Below are 22,985 nucleotides of genomic sequence, written 5' to 3' on the forward strand. Positions count from 1 at the left end.
GCAAGCCACATAACCTCTTTGCGCTTTAGTCTTCCCCTCTGTAAAATGGGTATGATAGTGACTTCCTCGTAGGACACTCTAAGAACTAAACGGGGCGGGGCAAGGGAAGTAAAACTCTTGGCATAGTCTGACTCATTGTGGGCCCTCAGTAGAAGCCGGCAATTATTACCGTCTTCTCAACGTTTGCCCTCAACATGGGGGAAGGTACCCAGGAGAAATGGTAAAGAAGTCTGCCTACCACGTCTCCCCTTCCCAGCCCGGATTCCGAACACCCAGTCTTCCGGCCGTTGGGGTCTAAGGGCGCGAGCGAGGCGGGGGGCGGAGCCTGCGTTCCCGCCTCGAGCGGGGCCCCGCCCCCTACCACTGCCTCCGGTGAGCTTTCGGCCTTTTCCCCTCCCCCGACCTCCCCGCGCGGCCCTCACGGGCCTAGTTTCCCGCAGCCCCTGAGCCCGGTCCGAGGGAGAGGTTCCGGAGCCCGGGCGCGGCCGGGGGCCGGGTGTTGCCGCCGGCCTGCCCGCCCCAGCCCCCTCGGCACTGCCTCGGGAGCTTCAGCTGCCCACGCTGTGCAGGTTTGCTCCGGAGGGTCGGCGGGCGGCGCTGCGGGGAGGAGGAGCGCTGGGAGGGTTAAGCCGGCCAGTCCCTGGTATCCGGTCGCCGAGACCGCCCTCGGCCTTGGGAATCCTTGACTGCCCAGGCGGAAGGAAAGTAGGCGCTGGAGAGCCCGCGCCGCATTTAGATTCATCTCGGGCTCTGTAAGGGTCACATCTTGTGAAAATACCTGTAAAATCAATTTAACGTTCAGTGCAGCGTGTAAAGACAGATCTAAGAATTTAAAAGACGCCTGAGTCAACATTTAAATGCTTCGGTCCTTGTATCACCGTTTAGACACGTCTGAGTGCAAAGGGTGGAGAATCGAGCCTCATTGCTGCCACCGTTCACGCCCTGTAGCACTTTAAAAGGGTAGAGGAAAGCACCCTAAAAAACCCCAAGTGGGCACTTCCCCTAGGGAGGGAAGAACAGCTGACTTTTTTTGAAATTTGGGTTGGTCCTCATTTCCGTGGGCGAAGTTTCCCTGCAAAATTTATTTTCAGGCTTAGATCCGTGATAAACAGAATGCTAAAACACTAAGTAGTGGCTTTTGTTGACAAGTCGATTGTGTTATTAATTCTTAATGTCTCATCCAAGGCAGGAATCGTTATCTCAGTTTTGCAGGTGGGAAAAAGTTTGGCACAAAAAATCAATTCCCTTAAATTCGCACAGAAGCAACGGCTGAGCCGCAAATTAAGTCTTAGCATTCTGATACCTCAGCTACGGTCCCCCTCTAGACCATGTTACAACACAAATGAGTAGTTACTTTGATGTTACTCATAAAACCAGGGAGTAAACCAAATGTTCTGTGAACATGAAGTGTTAAATCATAGTAACCTATGTCTGTTCTGCTTTGGGAGGCTCAGCTTCCCTTTGGAGTTTGATACTTTGCAGAGAGGAGGGGGTGGAGCAAAGAAAGAAAAAAATGGGAAGTCATGTCAAGGGAAAAATTTTGTCTCCACAGAGTCCAAACTGTGCCCATCTTTACTGCCCTTTTGTGTTGATGTCATTCTTTTCAGTGTACTCCGTGTTCTGGCAAAACACCGACGGCTCACGTCGTCCTCCCTGCCTCAGACGCATTAATACACCTTTGAGTTCCTCTTCTGGCCCTGACCTCCCTGTCAGTCTTCTTGTCATGCTCTTTCCTCCAGGTGCTCTTTACTAATGCTGTTATGTGAAAACCAGTTGTTTTTGTTCAAGTGTGGAATGATTCGTCAGTCCAGAAGGATGTTTCTAGAGTTAATGATCAAAAACTACCAACAGATCTCAGATGAAAGGACAAGTTAAAGAAGCACAAGAAACTATTGTGGAATTTGATAGCTGGCTTATTTGACTGGAGAAAAAAGCAGACCTGGATTTTTTTCCCCCTTTTCCCAGTTCACTCATAACTGGAAAGCAGCAGCTCAGTTTTAACCTTAGACATAATGGTGGGGGGAGGGGGCCATCCTCCTGTTTAGACTAGTGAATTGGAAAGTTTTCTTTCCCAAGGAGGCTCCTTTTCAGACAGGACCCAGGATGTGTGACATAGTCCCCGCCCTGTAAGAGGTGTTTCTCCTCCCCAGCTTGTAGATGACAGAAATTTGAACCCAAGGTAGTTGTCTCTCTCTCGAGCAGCCAAGCCAGTTTATTTATCTTTTTGTTTCTTTCACTCAGTTGGACAGATAAGAATCACAAGAAAAGCAGATGGCATCCGGGGATTTCTGCTCATCTGGAGAAGGGATGGAAATACTCCAACAAGGTAAGTGTAGCCATTTGAAAGAGGATTGAGGACTTATCCAGAGAGGTCTTATCTAGGGTCTTGTCGTCTATAATAAAAAGGGGGAATTCCCTGGTGGTCCAGTGGTTAGGATTCGGCGCTTTCACTGCCATGGCCTGGGTTCATCCCCTGGTTGGGGAACTGAGATGCCATGCGACGTTGCCAAAAAAAATAAAAAAAGGATTTATAATGTTCACCAGTATGGTTTCTCGCGCAAAAGCCTAACTTTCTAGAGAAACTAGAATACTTGAAGATTCTTAAACACTCTCTTATTGGCAGACAGATTATACTGACTCCTGTTCGGTACCTGCTAGTGCAGTAGACTAAAATTTCAAGATGCTCCCACGCTGAGTTAGCAAGCATATCCTGAAGATGAGCGTGGCCAGTGAACTTTTGAAAGCTACCTTCCTACCTGTGTCTTGAATTTTCTCATATCTTGTCCTCCAAAATCTCAGATCCTTCCATATCTTGAATTCTTTGCATATCTCAAATCCTTTCTTGAATCCTTCAAAAACTTGAATCTTCTGTATTTTGACCATTTCCATAGTGATCTTTCAATGCGTTTGGGGGAAAAAAAAGAGAGATTTCTTATTCTCTAAAAGGACTCTGGTATGATGGTCCAAAGAATGAAAATGTAAGTGTTTGGTGAGTGGGAGTAAAACATAAGACCTCAGCAGAAAGCACGTGGGAAAAGAGATGGAAAAAAAGCCCTTTGAGCATATGGAATAAACAGTGGATCCTGACTTCTTGCACTTTTTCTCACGCATGTGCTGTTCTGCATCCATATGGGTTACTCAGTCTATTTACAATAAGGAGAATTTGGTTAGTTAAATTTTTTATTTACTGTTAAGAATATACCTTCTCTCAGTCTTGCTTATGCGACTAGAGATCCCATACAACGAGGGAACTTTACACGTGGTTTTTTTTTTTTCCTTAAGAGCTCTAGGTATTCTGTGTGAATGAGGCATTTTAGGTACTGTGGTATACCAAAGAGTCCCTTATTCTTGATTCTCTTTGTCTAATATTTTCCAACTGCATTTCCATTTTCTAAGATCTTAGTTTTTTTAAGACTCATTGCCTAATTCTTGATTAATGTCCTTGTATATAATATAAATGCTTGTTACTTTGAGTATTGCCTCTAGTTTATTTGTGGATTTTTTTCTTTCTTTCTTTCTCTTTTGGCCACGCCACGGGGCTTGTGGGATCTTAGTTCCTTGACCAGGGATTGAACCCCGGGCCCTCGGCAGTGAAAGCACAAGGTCCTTACCACTGGACCGCCAGGGAATTCCCTGTTTTTTGATTTTCTTAAAATTTTCATTCGATTTAGAAAACTTCCCTACCAAAAACCTAGGGGTTTTTTGGAAGTGAGTATTAAGCTAAGAGTTATGCTCAGTTATATAAATTGAGTCCATACTGTCTTTGCTTTTTGGTCCCTATGGGGGACATCCCTTTAAGTGTGCAGCAAACAGCTTCCTCCTTGTAACCTGAGTGAAGAGGACCTATTACAGAACCCACACTTCAGCAAACTGCTGCTGAGTCTCTCACAACACATGGACGAGAGTGGCTTAAGCCTCACACTGGCAAAGGAGCAGGCTCAGGTAAGGGCCCTGGGAGAAGGGCTAATAGGGAGGAAGGAAATATCTTCTGAGAAGGAGGGGTTCCTACCTGGGATTTTTTTGGTTTTCTAGGCGTGGAAGGAAGTTCGATTGCATAAGACAACGTGGTTAAGGTCTGAAATTTTACAGAGAGTCATTCAAGAGCTGCTTGTGGATTACTATGTGAAGACACAAGACAGAAATTTAACTTCTGAGGACAAAAAGGTGAGGCAGGAGAGATGAAGTAGGCATTGGTACCAGCTGTAGGAATGACGAGGCCAGCTATGGCTTCAACTGATTCTATGATCTGGGGGAAATAGGAGCTTTGGGTAGTGGTTATCAAGAAGGAAAGGGACTGTGGTTATGGGGAAGAGGTGGATGTGTTGTCAGGGTTTTGAAAAGAAAGATTGACAGGAGAAAGTACTGGCAGCTGGGAAGTCATCCGAAGGGGATGACACGTTTGAGGACTTTGAAGATGTGTGAAAAACTGGTTTGTGAGGATGGAGGAGATGGAGTGGGAGAAGTTTTATAGTAACTTCTTTTTGTTTTTTATTCTCTCTCTCAGTTTCATGAGACCCTTGAACAGCGGCTGCTCGTGACTGAGCTGACACAGCTCTTAGGTCCCAGCCAGGAGAGGGAGGTGCCCCCACTGCTTGGGCTGGAGAAGGTGGACCTTCTGGAGCTCATGCCACCCTCAGAGGTTGGCGGGGGGCAGATATTGGGACCAAAGAAGGGAAATGGGTTAATTTCTCCCATATATTTAAACATTTTTTGGTTAAGCTTTATTGTTTCTATAAAAATGAAACATGTTCGTGGTGGTCAAGCTCAAGTAAGTAAGAAAGACATTACAAGGAAGAAAGTAAAAGCTGAAATACTAAATCTAGAAATAAATGCAGTATTATTATATACAGCTTGACATAAATAGTATTATACCTTCTATACCTGTATAGAGAGTATAATCTGTTCTCACAATATATTTTGGACTTTTTTCAAGTATATGATTATTTTAAGGTATATATATTACTCTTCAAATAACTGTAAATAAGATGATACCTCCTAAAGCACTCTTTTTTTTTTTAATTGAAGTGTAGTTGATTTACAATATTGTGTTAGTTTCAGGTGTACAGCAAAGTGATTCAGTTATATGTATATTTATATCTATTCTTTTTCAGATTCTTTTCCCTTATAGGTTATTATAAAATATTGAGTAGAGTTCCCTGTGCTATACAGTAGGTCCTTGTTGGTTATCTATTTTATATATAGTAGTGTGTGTATTGTTAATCCCACCCTCCTAATTTATCCCTCTCACCTTCCTCAGGCACTCTCAGCAGTGTCCAGGCACATAGTTAGTGCTCAGAGTCCTTATTGTATCATCAGTTTAAATTACAGATAGGATTCCATTGTATGGATGTAGCATAATTTGCTTAACGTTATTGATGGATATTAATTTAAGGTTATTTCCACATTTTTGCTGGTAGAAACCACACTGATAGGAACATGGTAGTTCATACATGTCTTTGTATGATTATTTTCCGAGTGTTAGTGCTTGAATTGGGATCACCAGGTCACAGGCTACACACATTGAACACACTGGTACGTATTGCCAAACTGCTCTCCAGTGAAGAGCTCCCAGTGTACCTAGGTCCCCACATTTTCATCAGCATGGGATCTTGACAGTCATTGTATTCTTTGCTAATTTGATGGGTTAAAAATTAATCTCCCTGATGTCTCTTGATGCATTTTCTTTGGTTATCATTGAGATTGTTAGTCATCACATATTCATTCACTGGATCTTTCTAGTTCCAACAGTCTGTCCACATCTCACTTTTTTCACTTCTGTGGCTGTAGGATTTTATGTGGATGAGAGCCCGGCTCCTGCTTGAAGTGGAGGAGCAGCTCAAGAAGAAATGTTTCACTCTGCTCTGCTACCACAATCCCAGTTCAGGTGTGTGCTGGCTGTGTTCTGTTCATGGCTGGCCTTCAGGGCTCCTGGTCTTCTCTTTTGAGAATAATGTGTTTCAATTTTAGATTTGGGACAGAAGCTGAGAAGCGTTGGAAATGTTTACTTGTTTGTTTCCTTGCTGGTAGAATAAAGGCAAGAAATTTTGTACAGACTTCTTTTATTCAGCAAAGTGGCAGCATCCTCTTGCTGCAGGGAAGCATGGTTCGTTCTTAAGAGAATCAGAATGAAATAGGGAGTAAAATTCAGGTTAATAGAAGTTGACCTTATCTTTATTTCTATGATTTAAGAGTTAAGGGCCAGGGCTTCCCTGGTGGCGCAGTGGTTAAGAATCCACCTGCCAATGCAGGGGACACGGGTTTGAGCCCTGGTCCGGGAAGGTCCCACGCGCCGTGGAGCAAGTAAGCCCACGCGCCACAACTACCGAGCCTGTACTCTAGAACCCGTGCACCACAACTGCTGAAGCCCGTGCATCTAGAGCCCGTGCTCCGCAACAGGAGAAGCCACCAGAATGAGAAGCCCGCACACCGCAATGAAGAGTAGGCCCCGCTCAGTGCAACTAGAGAAAGCCCACGAACAGCAACGAAGACCCAGTGCAGCCAAAAATAATAAATAAATAAAATAAATAAATAAATAAAAAAGACCCAACACAGCCATAAATAAATAAATTATTTTTACAAAAAGATTAATAAAAAAGAATTAAGGGCCAAATCTGGAAAGTAAGAGAACTGGGCTGTTTTTACCAGGCCATCAGAAGAAAACCTGGAGGAAGACAGAATCTGTAGGGTTAGATATCGGATAGGGGCACTGAAACATGGCCTTCAAAGGGCAGGAGCAATTAGGGTTTTCCTATCCAGCGCTCTGTCTCTGCCCAGATTCAGACAGTGAAACCCTGAAGGCAGCAAAGGTATGGAACCTCGCAGAGGTCCTGGTGGGTGAGAAGCAGCAGTGCCAGGATGCCAAGAGCCAGCAGAAGGAGCAGATGGTGCTCCTGGAGAAGAAGAGTGCCACCTACTCCCAGGTTTGGCAGGGCGGTGGGATGGCCTCCTTTCTTTTTTACCCTGACCCCAGGGGCCCCTCTGGGGAAGCCAGGGATTTCTGATCTGCTTTCTTTTCTACCCTCTTTCATGGCCGCCCTCTTGCTCCTGCCTCCCGGGTGCTCAGGTGCTTCTTCGCTGCCTGGCCTTGCTGCAGAGGCTTCTTCAGGAGCACCGGCTGAAGACTCAGTCTGAGCTGGACCGTATCAATGCCCAGTACCTGGAGGTCAAGTGCAGCGCCATGATCCTTAAGCTGCGGTGAGCTGTGAGCGCCGCGGATCTGAGGGACTCCATCTCATACACCACCCACTCCAACCCTCGCCCTCATCTCTTTCGTCTCCATCGCGCCTGGCACCCTGTGGGTGTTCAGTAAATGTCACATAGCAGTATTAGCCTTTGGATTACTCTAAAGCTGTCAACATTCTTGGGTCTTTTATTTTAAAGCCCTCTGAAGTAGGTGGTTTACTGTGAGCTAAATTGCTCGGGAATTTGGAATGACCTTGTTTATCCTGTCACTGCTCAACACAGGACCTTGACCATTGGCAGGTCCTGGGTCCCATTCCTAAGTCTACTGCTGTTAGGGATCCTCAGCTTGACATTTCTTTCTTCCCTCGGTCAGGATGGAAGAGCTCAAGATTTTGTCTGACACTTACACTGATGAGAAAGTGGAAGTTCATCGTCTCATTAGGTGAGAACTCCCAAGAGTCTGACGCAGCTATTCAGAGCTGGTCCCCATACCCTCCAGACTCATTCATTTTAGTGCCTTCTCATTCTCGTGTAGTTTCTGAGGAACCAGATCCTTATATTGTATCTTCTGTGCCTGGGCTTTTAGGGACCGTTTGGAGGGGGCCATTCACCTACAAGAGCAGGACATGGAGAAGTCCCGACAGGTCCTGAACGCCTATGAGGTCCTCGGGGAGGAGTTTGACAGGCTGGTGAAAGAGTACAGCCAACTCAAGCAGGCAACTGAGAACAAGCGCTGGGCCCTCCAGGAGTTCAACAAGGCCTGCTGCTGAGTGTGGGTGGGGCCAGGAGGCTCAGCTTCTGCATAGGGGCTGCCTCCTCCTCTTCCTGCTGGAAGGGCCACCTCCACCTGAGCCCACCTTCACTCAAGGGAGCGTGGGGACACTTGCTCAAAACACTGCAGTCCTTTAGGCACCCTCCTGGTTTTTCTTCCTTGTTTACAATGAGAGTCTCTTCTAGCAAATGTAACAGATTTGTATAATTTTCTGTACAGCTATTTGTCAGTGTCAGCCCTGTATCATACTTGATTATCTCCTGAATAAAGTGATAATGTTATATCTGAGGATTTTAGTCATTTTCCTTTGGGCAAAGATAAAAAAAGAATATCAAAGGCTATATGGAAAAAAAAAAAAAAAGGCTATACGGATAAGGAGGGAAACTGAGTGGATCCAAATAGAGATGGATCCGTAATGCTTACTCAAAGTGAGGGAGGTTGAAGGGCCATCCCACCCACGTGGAGTCTTTCTTTCTTTTTATTTATTTATTTATTTTTGGCTGTGTTGGGTCTTCGTTGCTGTGCTCAGTCTTTCTCTAGTTGCGGTGAGCGGGGTTCTCATTGCGGTGGCTTCTCGTGGAGCACGGGCTCTAGGCACGCGGGCTTCAGTAGTTGTAGCACGTGGGCTCAGTAGTTGTGGCTCACGGGCTCTAGATCGCAGGCTCAGTAGTTGTGGCACATGGGCTTAGTTGCTCTGCAGCATGCGGTATCTTCCCAGACCAGGGCTTGAACTGGTGCCCCCTGCATTGGCAGGTGGATTCTTAACCACTGCGCCACCAGGGAAGTCCCATGTGGAGCCTTAGAGGCTTTGTTCTTAGCAGAAGTGGATTAAAACTGGTCTTGCTCTTGAAGAACTATAGTCTCCAGAGGAGTGCTAGATGCTCAGATGGATAGGGAACTATTCTGTCACTGTGGCTCTCAGTGGGGCGGGTATGATAAAGTAGCAGGGCATCCAGCTCGGTTACAGGAAAGGACACAAGGCATTTGTGTTCCCGCTTCCCTCTGGTGTGGTTTGAGGGTTACTTCTTTCTCTGAGAGCAGAGGGTGGGAGGAGATCACCCTGAGGAACCAAGTTCACGGTCTATTTAGCTTAGAAAAAGGCAGGGCCCTGGCTGGTGTCAAAGTCAGGGACTGCAAACAAGCACAAGACCGACACCCTTATTTAGAAGGGCCTACCCAGCTTCTCAAACCAATTTCCAGGGAGACTGTGTCAAGGTGCTCTTTTGCTAAGATCAAATAATGATGGTTTTGGATTGATTCGTAGGAAAAATTAAGGTCTTTGACTCAACTTTAAATTTTTCTGTAAATAGTGCTTACTTCCGTTTATCTATAAGCAAGTGCTGGCCCACACAAAATGAACAAGAGCAATTAGATTGTATGGTCAGGCCACTCAAGACGGCTGTTCTCTTGCTCTTTGTACATCCCCTGCTTGACCAGTCCCCGCTTCACCTGCACCCTACTCATGTGAACGTGCTTGCCCCCAGCCCCAGCTAGTGATCATTCTAATCCTTAGGCCAGAACGGCTCCACCTGCTAGTTTATTTAAGGGAAACATCTGCCCTCCTGACGGTTGCTAACCTGAGGGGCTGTGAGGCATGTGCCTAGCTGCTGGTTTTCCTCGTAGCTGATGAGCCAGCCTGACTTAAATTCCCCCTATAAATGGTAGCCCCCTTCTCCCCCAAGTGGTGAAGATTGCTGCCATGTCCTGCCTGCTCTCTGCCATCAGCAGGGGTTGGGGGCTGTTGCTCCAGGACCCTTTTGCTGTGGACATGTAAGATTCCCTGTCCAATAAGGCACTGATGTCTCTGTCACTGACTCTGGGCTATTTCTTAGGTCTCGAGGCTGGGCAGCTACAAGGCTTGCAGGCCTGCGGGGTCAGCCCAACATAGATCAATGTAAAAACTCAGAAACAGTCAATATTGCTTAGTTATACTATAATTTTTAACCTAACATTTTTGGGGGAATGTTTTCAAACCTACAGAAAAGTTGAAAGAATGGTATGACAAGCACCAGGATACGTTTTTTTTTTCCTTCAATTTTAAAATTATAGTTGATTTACAGCGTCGTGTTAGTTTCAGGTGTATAGCAAAGTGATTCAGTTTTATATATATATATATATATATATATATGTATGTATTCTTTTTCAGATTCTTTTCCATTATAGGTTATTTCAAGATATTGAATATAGTTCCCTGCACTATACAGTAGTTCCTTGTTGTTTATCTATTTTACATATATAGTGGTGTGTATCTGTTAATCCCAAACCCCTAATTTATCCCTCCCTCCCTCCCCTTTTCCCTTCGGTAACCATAAGACTGTTTTCTATGTGAGTCTGTCTCTGTTTTATGAATAAGTTCATTTGTATAATTTTTTTAGATTCCACATATAAGTGATATCATATGATATTTGTATTTCTCTTTCCGACTCACTTAGTACAATAATCTCTAGGTCCATCCATGTTGCTGCAAATGGCATTATTTCATTCTTTTTTATGGCTGAGTAGTATTCCATTGTATATATATACCACACCTTCTTTATCCATTCATCTGTCAATGGATAAAGGACATTTAGGTTGCTTCCACGTCTTGGCTATTATAAATAGTGTTGCAATGAACATTGGGGTGCATATATCTTTTCTAATTAAAGTTTTCATCTTTTCCGGGTATATGCCCAGGAATGGGATTGCTGGATCATATGGTAACTCTATTTTTAGTTTTTTAAGGAACCTCCATACTGTCCTCCAGTGGCTGTACCAATTTACATTCCCACCAACAGTGTATGAGGGTTCCCTTTTCTTTACAAAGAGTGTTCAGTGCACCTGAAGAGAGCACTACGGTGCTGTGTCTTGGTCCTTTCCTTCTTCACACTGACTGGAGATGGAAGGTTCGCAGTAGTAAATTTCTCTATTGTGGAGATGAGAAGGGGCCTTGGAGGGCAAGCAGAGGGGTTGAGCGAGAGCTGAGGGTTAGCATCTTGGACCTCAGCTGCCCTCTCCTCCTCACATTTTTCAGAAAAGATTTGCCTTTACTGTCTGTCATTCGTTCTATCACACTCCTCTCTCTCTTCACTTACCTTTTACCACATCTGATCAAGAACCAAGTCTTGCTGGGAATTCCCTGGCAGTCCAATGGTTAGGAGTTGGCACTTTCACTGCCAGGCCAGGGTTCCCGATCCCTGGTCAGGGAACTAAGATCCCTGCAAGCCCCACAGCCCGGCCGAAAAAAAAAAAAAGAACCAGTCTTGTTGATTCTTCCTCCATAATGAGAGGCAAAGTATATCACCTCCAGAACTTGGAATAGGATCGCTCTCTGGAAGGAAACTAGGGCGTTCTCAGACAAGCAAAATCTGTCTCCTCCAGGCTTTCAAGGAGGGGTGAATATCCAGGTCTCAAGGGAGTGACCTTGCCTTCATTCTCCCTCAGCCACCACAAAAAGGCGAACCCAGCGCCCCCTGGAGGGCCCCTCACCCCATAAAAAGTCTCTCCACAATACCCATCCTAAAGGATCTGGACTAGGTTTGTTTTTTTGTTTTTTGGGGGGTTTTTTATGTTTATTTATTTGTTTGGTTGTACCAGGTCTTAGTTGTGGAAAGCGAGATCCTTAGTTGTGGCATACAAACTCTTAGTTGTGGCATGCATGTGGGATCTAGTTCCCTGATCAGGACCTGGGCCCCCTGCATTGGGAGCACAGAGTCTTATCTACTGCACCACCAGGGAACTCCCTGGTCTAGGTTTTGTTAAGTGAGGTCTCCTTATACCTTGAGATAGTGAAAATATAGGCGTCAACTCATCATGAACGAGGTTAGCAATCTGTAGAAAGAATTTTCCCTAAAAGATAGTTATATTCAAGCGGCTGAGGTCCAGCCAAAGTGGCTAAGTAAGGCCTGGTCTCAGAAAAATACAACTCAAATGTAGAAAGACCTAAATGTACTAAGCCTGGCTGAAGAAAGACTGTGTAACCAAACGTAAATGATTAGCCCAGAGTTTAGAAAAGGGTTAAAGAACAAGATCAGGGCTCTCCAGAGGCTCTGGACCCACCCAGCTGGAGCCAGGCCCTGAAGCAGAAGACCTCCCCAATGTCCTGCCACCTTGTGAGACCAGTCAGCATGGCCAATGGGCATCCTTCCCCTGCCACTGCCCCACCTTACTCAGGTCCTCATTTTGGGTCCCTGCAAATTGTCCTAACTGCCCCTCCTCTCATCTTATACACCACTGCCAGGCCAATTTTTATGATTCTGACTTGTTTTTCCCAAGTAGTTTGTAATTTTCACTTCACGTCATTTCTCTGTTCAAAACATATCAGGTGTCCCCACTGCATACCAAACACAGTCCACATGGCTTAGCTGGGAATTCAAGCCCTCACAGTGCAGCTCGACTTTCCAACCTTTTCCCACCACGCACACCTTCTACTCACCCTAAGCCACCCCCCAGTGGGCTTACTCACGCTTTCATGCTTTCCTGTGCTTGTTATGGTTCTATCCACCTGGCAAGAACTCTTCTGCTCATAAAATCCTATCATCTTGGAGGCCCACCTCAAGTTCTGCTTCCCCATGATCATTCCAGCTAGAAAAGGTCTCACTGTCATTTAATACCCACAGCACTTTGTTACAACTTCTTTAAGGTGCCTGTCATGCAGGCCTTGAATTTCATTACCCCACTGGGCAGTGTGTTTAACCCTATCTACAACATCAGAGGCTCCTGGAGGGCAGCTGGTTGTAAAACAGGTGTTCTCAGTCTTTCCGGTCTCAGGACTCCTTTACTTGCCACTATTTTTAAGGACGCCAAAGAGATTTTGTTTATGTAAGTTTTATCTATAGATATTTCTCATATTAAAAATTAAAAGTGAGAGACTATCATTGGCCTTTTCCTGAAGGATATCAGAAAAAAAATTACTTGGTTTTATTGAGCATGGTTGTTTCTTGAATATAATCCTTTGCCGAGATGGAGTCAGGTAGTATCCGAGCTCTAGTTAGTCACAACTGCTTTGATATTTAAATATGATCTTGATTAGATCTCAATTTTATAAACGCAGAACTTAATCCCTAGTGGCAAACGTAGAACCAAAAGAGCTTCTTTTTTTTTTTTTTTTTGCGGCGGTACGCGGGTCTCTCACTGCTGTGGCCTCTCCCGTTGCGGAGCACAGGCTCCAGATGCGCAGGCTCAGCGGCCATGGCTCACGGGCCTAGCCGCTCCGCGGCATGTGGGATCTTCCCGGACCGGGGCACGAACCCGTGTCCCCTGCATCGGCAGGCGGACTCTCAACCACTGCGCCACCAGGGAAGCCCCCAAAAGAACTTTTTTTAAAAAATAATTTTTTTATTGACGTATAGTTTATTTACAATGTCGTGTTAGTTTCAGGTGTACAGCACAGTGATTCAATTATACATATATATATACACACACACATATATATACACATATATATATTCTTTTTCAGATTATTTTCCCCTATAGGTTATTACAGAATATTGAGTATATTTCCCTGTGCTATACAGTAGGTCCTTGTTGGTTATCTATTTTATTTATAGTTGTGTGTATATGTTAATCCCAAACTCCTAATTTATCCCCTCTCCCTTTCCCCTTTGGTAACCATAAGTTTGTTTACTACGTCTGTGGGTCTATTTCTGTTTTTTAAATAAGTTCATTTGTATCTTTCTTTTTTTTTTAGATTCCACATATAAGTGATATTATATATTTGTCTTTCCAAAAGAGTTTTATGTACATGTCACAGGGAAGGAGGCAGCAAATGAGTAAGGCTTAAATGATTTTCTAATATTCCTTGATATTTGATTGTCCTCTTCCTACTACAGATAAAACGCCACTGAGTGATATCAAGTATATGAATTACAAGCCTATATCTTAAGAATGGGAACTTTCTATTCAGAAAAAATTGAAGATAATTGCTGGAAGTTTACTTGAACATCATTTTAAAAATTATTTTAAAGACTGAAGAAACTAATACAATATAGAATGGTCTTAGTTGTCATTGTTAGAGAAAAGCAAAGAAAAAAAATCCAAGTAATTTAAATTTGACTTTGAAATGTGATTTGATATTTACATATTGAGATGATGTGTCTGATATCCCAGACATTCACAATATTTAATAAACTAAATATTTTCCCAGTCAAAAAGGTTTTAAAAAGTGAGAACATTTAAAAATATTTATTAATTCATTAAACATAATAAGCCCATTGCATGTCAACATAAATAATACATTTTAATTAAAAAACTGTGTTTTCCAAAACAAAATAAACTTATGGGGCTTCCCTGGTGGTGCAGTGGTTAAGAATCCTCCTGCCAATGCAGGGGACATGGGTTTGAGCCCTAGTCCGGGAAGATCCCACATACCGCAGAGCAACTAAGCCCATGCGCCACAACTACTGAGCCTGCGCTCTAGAGCCCGCAAGCCACAACTACTGAGGCCGCGTGCCACAACTACTGAAGCCCACGTGCCTAGAGCCCATGCTCCGCAACAAGAGAAGCCACCACGATGAGAAGCCCGCGCACTGCAACAAAGAGCAGCCCCCGTTCGCCGCAACGAGAGAAAACCCATGCGCAGCAACAAAGACCCAATGCAGCCAAAAATAAATTAATTTTAAAAAAAAACAAAAAAAAACCCCACAAACTTATGAGAAGAGTGATATTGTTTTATATTTTTGCAAATCTCCTTGGTATCTGGCTTAATAGAAGGCAGCTGGATTCTCATATCTGCTTTCTGTTATGATATGTGGCTTTGGCTGAATAAAGAAAATCTGGCCTCACGCAGACACGTAGGAGATCCTCATGCACCTCCTAAAAAGGACTCAGGGAGCCCCCAAGGTCCTTGGACCACGTTTGGGGAAACGCTATTGCAAAAGAAAAAGCAATGGGTTGGGAATCAGAAGAACTGGATTCTTATTCTGGCTCTACTATTTAGTTGAAGCACAACTTTGTTCAAGACACTGAACCTCAGTTTTCTCGTATACAAAATAGATATATTAATGAGTCCTACCTCACAAGATTATGTCCTGAGCATTAGGACAAGATTATGTCCTGAGGTGAGATAATATATTTAAAGTACCTGGCCTGTGGTAGAGCTTAATAAATATTACTCTGCCCACAGAAAGACAAATACTGTATGATCTCACTTATATGTGAAATCTAAAAGACAAACTCATAGGAAAAGAGATCATACTTGTGGTTACCATAGGTGGAAAGTGGGGGAAGGGGTAATTGGAGGAAGGTGATCAAGAGGTACGAACTTCCAGTTATAAGATAAATAAGTCCTAGGGATGTACTGTACAACATGGTGCCTATAGTTAACACTGCTGTATGATGTGTAGGAAAGTTGTTAAGAGAGCAAATCCTAAGAGTTCTCATCCCAAGGAGAAACATTTTTTTCTTTCTTTTCCTTTTTATTGTAACTATATAAGAAGATAGATGTTAGCCAAACCTGTTGTAAACATTTCACAATATATGTAAATCAAACCATCATGCTGTACACCTTAAACTTATACAGTGATGTATGTCAATTATTTCTCGATAAAACTAGAAAAAAACCAAAAACAAACAACAAACCCAAAAATATTAGTCTGCCTAGGAGGACTGTTACGTTATTGCTAGGAGTGAGAGTGACTGCTGAAGATCGGACAGCTACAGGGGCCTAGAGGGCGGGGGTGGGGGGGGGTGGGGGGGGGCTTGGCTAGGTCTTCAAAAGAAAGAAGAATGGAAACAAGCAGAAAGACCAAAGAGAGATCACAGGTTTTAGATACATTGTAAAGATGTTTCCCACATAGTATAAACATGCTTATAGAAAACTTGGAAAATACATTTTCCCCCGGCACATATTAAAGTCATTCTGCACGTACGATTTGTAATCTGTGTCATTTAATGGCGTATCATGAACATTTCTCCATGTTTATTAAATTTTCTCTGACAACATTGATTTTAATGGCTGCTTAAGGTTTCCTTGCATGGATGATTTATTTGACCATACCCCTATAGGATATCCAACTTGTTTTACATTTTTTGTAATCATAAAAAAAATACTACACTAGACATTTCTCTTAATGAATCTTTGTCCTAGTTTGTGAACATTGTCTAGGATAGCTTTCTAGAAGTAAAACTATAGATGATGTGTCTTAAGGTTAAGATCAAAGGTTCTGGAGTCAGTTGACCTAGGTTTGTACCCCATCTAAACCCCTTCTTAGGGGGGCAAGTCACTTAACCTCTCTAAGACTTAATTCCTTCACCCATAGATGGATAACATTTCCTTCCTCACTGGGTTCATGTGAAGATTCAGAGTTCCTGTGAATGTAAAGTGCTTTTCATAGAACCTGACACAAAATAAGGGCTCAATAAATGTTAGCTCTTATTACTATCATAAATGCATTCAGGGGACTTCCCTGCCAGTCCAGTGCTTAAGACTTCACCTTCTAATTCTGGGGGTGTGGGTTCAATCCCTGGTCGGGGAGCTAAGATCCCACATGCTTCGTGGCCAAAAAACCAAAACATAAAACAGAAATATTGTAACAAATTCGATAAAGACTTTAAAAATGGTCCACATTAAAAAAATCTTTTAAAAAATTGCATTCATATATTTAATCATGCATGTATACACATACAACTGGCCTGTTTCTGGGCTATTGGCTTTGTCTTTCTTTTTTTAATTTATTTTATTTTATTTTTATTTATTTATTTATTTTGCGTTGGGTCTTCGCTGCTGCATGCGGGCTTTCTCTAGGTTGCGTCAAGCGGGGGCTACTCCCTGTTGAGGTGCGCAGGCTTCTCGTTACAGTGGCTTCTCTTGTTGTGGAGCGCGGGCTTAAGTAGCTGTGGCACATGGGCTCAACAGTTGTGGCTCGCGGGCTTAGTTGCTCAGCGGCATGTGGGATCTTCCCAGACCAGGGCTCGAACCCGTGTTCCCTACATTGGCAGGAGTATTCTCAACCAGTGTGCCACCAGGGAAGCCCCTGTCTTTTTTTCTCTGTCTATTCTTGTACCAACTGCACATTGTAGCCTTTTATTTATTTATACATTGCTTGTTTCATAAAGGGTTTGAGGTAACAGGCTAAAAATGTAGAGCAAATTCCGTCTCCTTTCTCCGCTTTTTAAAAATTTTTCTTTGATTTTCCTTTTTTAAAAATCTATCTTCCTTCCTTCCTTCCTTCCTTTCTTTCCTTCTTTCTTTCTTTCCTACCAGGTCTTAGTTGTGGCACACAGGATCTTTGTTGCCGCATGCAGGATCTTCGTTGTGGCATGCGTGATCTTTTGCGGCATGCATGATATTTAGTTGCGGCACATGAACTCTTAGTTGCGTGCGGCATGCATGTGGGATCTAGTTCCCTGACCAGTGATAGAACACTGGACCCCCTGCATTGGGAGTGTGGAGTCTTAGCCACTGGACCACCAGGAAAGTCCCTTCTTTGCATTTCTTGTCTGCTTTTTATTACAAATGAATGGTAGAATCATTTTATTAAGTAACAAAGGATTCCATTCAAATCGTGATTGAGGGACTTCCCTGGTGGCGCAGTGGTTAAGAAGCCACCTGCCAATGCAGGGAACACGGGTTCGAGCCCTGGTCTGGGAATATCCCACATGCCGTGGAGCAACTAAGCCCGTGCGCCACAACTACTGAGCCCACGTGCCACAACTACTGAAGTCCGTGCACCTACAGGCCGTGCTCAGCAACAAGAGAAGCCACCGCAATGAGAAGCCTGCACACCACAATGGAGAGTAGCCCCTGCTCACTGCAACTAGAGAAAGCCCGCGCGCAGCAACAAAGACCCAACGCAGCCAAAAAAAAAATTTTTTTTTAATTAATTAAAAAAAAAAAGAATTGTGACTGAATGTTGAAAAAGTGAGAAATTAATTTGGTAAGAATTGACATCTTTATAAGATTCATTTTCCGAAGAACATGACTCATTTCTCCATTTTTTTTCAGTCTTTATATCTCTCAGCAAAATTTTATGATTTTCTATACATAAGTTCCTCTCATTTTCCAGTAAGGTTACAGCTAAGTATTTTATGGTGATGTTATTGTTACCTCTGTGAATGGGTAAAAAACTAATCACAATAGCTAATGTATATTGAAGGCCTCCTATGTGCAGATAGGTTCTAAATGCTTTACTATGTATATATATTTTTTATTTTACATTTTTTTCCAGTCTCCCAGTTCATCCCACCCCCCACCCAAATGCTTTACTATATTAACTAATTTAATGCTCATAACAGCTTTATGAGATAAGAACTATTATTTACATTCCTATTTTGTGGATGAGGAAACTGAGGCCGGAGGGGTTAGGTTCACATGGTTAATAAATGGATAAATAGGGCTTTAACCTCTTGCCATCTAGCTCCACTGCCCATGATCTTAACTACTATGTTATTGGGATATTTCCTAGTTCCCAGACCAGGGATCAAACCCATGCCCCCTGCATTGGAGGCATGGGGTCTTAACCATTGGACCGCCAGGGAAGTTCCGGGATATTTTTATTAATTATGTCTTCTAACTGGTTATCCTTAGTTTATAAGAAGGCTACAGATATGTTTTGTATTTGTCTTGTATTAAGTGATGTCGCTGAATGCTATTATTAATTCTCATCATTTTAGAATTGATTCTCATGGATTTTCTATGTATACGATCATATCATCTGCAAACAATGATAAATTTGCCTCTTTCCAAAGTTATAACTGCTTTTAAAAAATTTCCAGTCATTGTATTGGATTTTTCAGAATAATATTAAATAACACAGTGATGAGACAAGACATTCTTGTATTATTTTATCTTTATATAAATTGTTGCATTCATATACATATATATGTGTTTATATATAAAGAATATTAAGACTATTAAGAATGTTTTAGAAAATTGGGGCTTCCCTGGTGGCGCAGTGGTTGAGAGTCCGCCTGCCGATGCAGGGGACACGGGTTTGTGTCCCGGTCCGGGAAGATCCCACATGCCGCGGAGCAGCTGGCCCGTGAGCCATGGCCGCTGAGCCTGCGCGTCCGGAGCCTGTGCCCCGCAACGGGAGAGACCACAACAGTGAGAGGCCCGCGTACCGCAAAAAATAATAATAATAAAAATAAATAAAAATAAAAGAATGTTTTAGAAAATGGAATTGACTTACCATTTTCTGTTTGATGTCTATTAAAAATGATCAAATGTTTTTCTGCTTGCTTTATTTTTGACCTATTATATAAATAAATTTCCTAATACCTAACTTTGTGTTAATTCCTGAGATAAACCCTAATTGGTGCTGGTATATTATTATGTTAATATACTATTGACTTTTATTGTTAATCTTAAATATTTTAGGATTTTTACATTTATATTCCTAAGTGAGACAGGTCTATAGGTTTGCTTTATTTTTTTTCTGTGGAGGGGGCGGGTCCTATTTCTGACAGATTTTGATATTAGGTATATTCTGGCTTCATAAACGAATTGGGTAGTTTTCCATCTTTTTCTATGTTCCAGTACAGTTTCTACTTTCTATTCATTTTGACAGATAAATACTGTATAATAGAGATGACAAGGAAGAGAATGCAAATTGGCACAGATTATTTTGCCTCAGTAACTCTGCCACTTTTGTAGCTGGAGGAAAGCCTTGGTTGTGAAGAAGCAATTTGGAGCAGTAGGAGGGTCAAATGGGCCATTATTTTGGTGTTGAAGAGTGCAGCTGGCTGGGCAGGCACAGAGGTGAGTGAAGGTGGGCCTGGGGAGGGAAGCGAGGGCTGAAGAAGGAGGGGAGCCCAAGAGAAGGTGAAAGGAGGGTTTATAATGTACTGGCAGTGTTTAAACAAGGACATAAAAACAGAAGCAGGTAGAAGAACTGGGCCTGAAGGTGAGGAATGCTAGAGGGCAACAGGAGGGTTATCTGGGAGAGGGTACTTCTTCCCTTCCAAAAACGTTTCCAGTGCTCTAGCCTGTTTGTCACTGGCTCCTGTTGGAGAAAGTAACATTATTTCTCACCTGCCACCTCCCTGTCTTCATCCCAGCAAAGGCCTACATCCTATAGTATAACAGTGACTGACATGCTTCTGAGCACAAAAGTTCAGCAAGGAGAGCAGAGCAGAGGGAAGGAGAGCATAAGATGGACCTCACCAACTCTGACTTTATGCCTATGGCCAAGTCCTTTAAAAGGTTCTCTATTTCTTTTTCAGTCTGTTCCTTCTGCTCCTCTGTAACTCATATAGACAGACCCACAGACCATGCTGTTCTTTAAGGCAAAACAAAGTGCTGTAGGACAGGCAGAGAGCAATTTGGTGTGGAATTCCCGGGAACTGTTCAGCATTATGCTTGCCACATAGCGGAGGCCATTTTGAATGAAAAAACAAAGACATCCCAGATGAATGAAATTCAGCCCATCTAAATTTACTTTAAGGTCAGTCAGAAACTCTAGGCTCTTTTTATGCAAATCCTTTTGAAAATTATTTTAACTGATGGCAAAACTGACATTACTGTTTCATAGATTTCCTCTCTCCCTTTCACCCATGGAGGGGTTAGTTAACAGAGCAGCCTCCAGCTTGACATCAGGAGGAAGATTCCAGGAGCACAGATGGTCCACAGCCCAGATAATTAGCTTCTGAAGACAAAACAACATCTAATAAGTCTTCTGTGAATGTAGAGTTTGGTTGGGCACAGCTGGGGCAGAGAACAAGCAGGCCTCCCCAACAACTCTTTTTCTTCTTAAAATGTCAGCAGAGCACTCACCCACTTCCTGTCAACTCCCTACTCATAAGCCCTGCAGGGAAGAATTCAAGTAAATATTGTAGACACTCCAGCCTAAAGGAGGGGAAGTATAACTCCCTACTCCTTAAGTGTGGAATGCACAAGTGACTTCCTTCCAAAGAGTACAGGATAGCAGGGGTGGGGGGAGGAGTGTAATTTTACAGTGGAGAAACCTGATAAACACTAGTTCTACCAGATGATAAACATCAACAGTCATAAATTATATTGATGGTATGTAATCTTGATATGATGTGATGAAAATGGCACTTTACCTCTGTGATCTTCCTCCCCCAAACCCATAATCCCAGTCTAATTATGAGAAAACCATCAGAAAAATTCCAATAGAGAGGTGTCCTTCAGTATACCTGACCAGTACTCCTCAAAATTATCAAGGTCATCAAAAACAAGGAACATCTGACAAACTGTCACAGCCAAGAGGAGTCTAAGCAGACATGACAACTATATGTAATATGGTATCCTCGATGGGATGGTGGAACAGAAAGAAGACATTAGGTGAAACCTAAGAAAATCTGAATAAACTATGTACTTTAGTTAATAATAATAATAATGTATCAATTCTGGTCCATGAATAGTAATAAATGTACCATACTAATGTTAACATGTTAATAATAGAGAAAGCTGTAGGTAGGCATGAGAGGACTGGCTGTGTTGTACTACCTGCTGAAGTTTTCTGTAAATCTAAAACTGTTTTAAGAAATAAAGTCTAGGGGCTTCCCTGGTGGCGCAGTGGTTAAGAATCCGCCTGCCCTGGTCCGGGAAGATCCCACATGCCGTGGAGCAACTAAGCCCGTGTGCCACAACTGCTGAGCCTGTGCTCTAGAGCCCGCAAGCCACAACTGCTGGAGCCCGCGAGCCACAACTACTGAAGCCCGTGCACCTAGAGCCCGTGCTCCGCAACGAGAAGCCACTGCAATGAGAAGCCCACGCACCGCAACGAAGAGTAGCCCCCGCTCGCCGCAACTACAGAAAGCCTGCGTGCAGCAACGAAGACCCAACGCAGCCAAAAAATAAATAAATAAATGTATTTAAAAAAAAGAAAGTCTAGTAATAAGAAGAAGAAGATGGGACAAAATCATCTCCAACTCTCTTAGGCTTCATAGGCATTTTCTTCTTTAGCTTTCTAATCTTCATCCTTTTGGGGCACTTACATTGCCCGGGCTCCTTATAGCTTATCCTATCCACCCGTTCCGTATTTCTCAGAACTCTGATCCCCCACGGGCTACGGTGATCTCATTCAGTCTCATGGCTTCGGTCACTACCTCTCTAACGGCGATTTCCAAATCTTGGCTGGTTCAGGTCACTGTTCATCCAACTCTCTATTACACAGCGCCCCCTAGACGTCCAATTCAGCATTTTCAAACCCAAACCCTGATTCTCCCTAAACCAGCTTCTACAGAGGCCAGAACCCTGGGTTATCACCCACAGACTTCCCTTTATCACGCTCCCTGTCAGTCGGTCCCTAAATTCTGTCAACGCCTCCTGCCTCGGGACTTTTGTATTGTGTTCTGTTTCCAACCCTGCTGCCAGGCCCTCAGCACTTCTGGCATCCCTACCTTCAGGTATTCCCTTTCTACGTCTTTCTTTGCCTTCCTTTCCTTCTTTTCCACCCCTGGAGCAGGCATTCACAAAGGAAAATGTAGAGGTTCTCTCAGGCCTCCGCCAGGCAGTTCATTACTCCTCTCTCCTCACTATATTTCCTCACCATGGGTTCCTTTTCTCTATCCTCAGTGTGTGTGTGTGTGTGTGTGTGTGTGTGTTTAGGTGTTTGTTTACTTTTTTTGTGTTTGAGATATAGAATCACAAAGACTTAGTGGCTGAATTGCCACAATCTATTTAAAAATATACTAAGGCCCACACAAAGACCCCAGCCATCAACCCGGTTTTCTCAGGATTCGGATGGACCTAAGTAGTGACACAAGAATCACCTTTGAATTCGGTAAGGGGAAAAGCTGACATAAAATGGCTGCAAAACGCAATAAAATTAAGACCTCAAAATGAGGGCGAGAGATAATGAGGAAATATTTAAAAAGAAATAAGGGAAGACTTTCAAAATACTGCTTATGGCCATATTGCATGGGATGCAATAAAGGAAACACCTGTCCCTTCGAGCCAGCCAGGAGTCGAACCTGGAATCTTCTGATCCGTAGTCAGACGCGTTATCCATTGCGCCACTGGCCCTGAGACAATTTCGCAGCTCTCAATGATGATACTTCAAGCTTATATTGCAGGGTTTTATACTGCAGGGTTTCATGGGACGTGTAGTCTCTTATCGGAATTCTACGAGTACACGGAGCATTATGGGAG

General features: G+C 43.3%; 1 protein-coding gene across 5 annotated transcripts; it reads left to right on the forward strand.

Moving 5' to 3' along the window:
* The first annotated feature begins 217 nt into the window (after positions 1 to 217).
* HAUS4 (HAUS augmin like complex subunit 4) lies at positions 218 to 8,570 on the forward strand. Of its 5 annotated transcripts, none has more exons than XM_079913127.1 (11): positions 384 to 569; positions 1,608 to 1,739; positions 2,242 to 2,326; positions 3,800 to 3,942; positions 4,033 to 4,164; positions 4,505 to 4,639; positions 5,788 to 5,884; positions 6,775 to 6,920; positions 7,064 to 7,194; positions 7,556 to 7,624; positions 7,769 to 8,570. In XM_079913127.1, exons 3-11 carry the CDS (start codon positions 2,272 to 2,274, stop codon positions 7,950 to 7,952), a joined length of 1,092 nt encoding a protein of 363 aa, XP_079769253.1. In that variant the 5' UTR covers positions 384 to 569; positions 1,608 to 1,739; positions 2,242 to 2,271; the 3' UTR covers positions 7,953 to 8,570. The 5 variants fall into 5 exon arrangements, with proteins under 5 accessions (XP_079769254.1, XP_079769253.1, XP_079769251.1 ...); XM_079913125.1 differs by having other exon boundaries at positions 3,807 to 3,942; XM_079913128.1 differs by lacking the exons at positions 384 to 569; positions 1,608 to 1,739 and adding an exon at positions 218 to 372.
* Positions 8,571 to 22,985: the final 14,415 nt, after the last annotated feature.

Source organism: Stenella coeruleoalba (assembly GCF_951394435.1).
Source record: "Stenella coeruleoalba genome assembly, chromosome: 2".
NCBI classification, from domain to species: domain Eukaryota; kingdom Metazoa; phylum Chordata; class Mammalia; order Artiodactyla; family Delphinidae; genus Stenella; species Stenella coeruleoalba.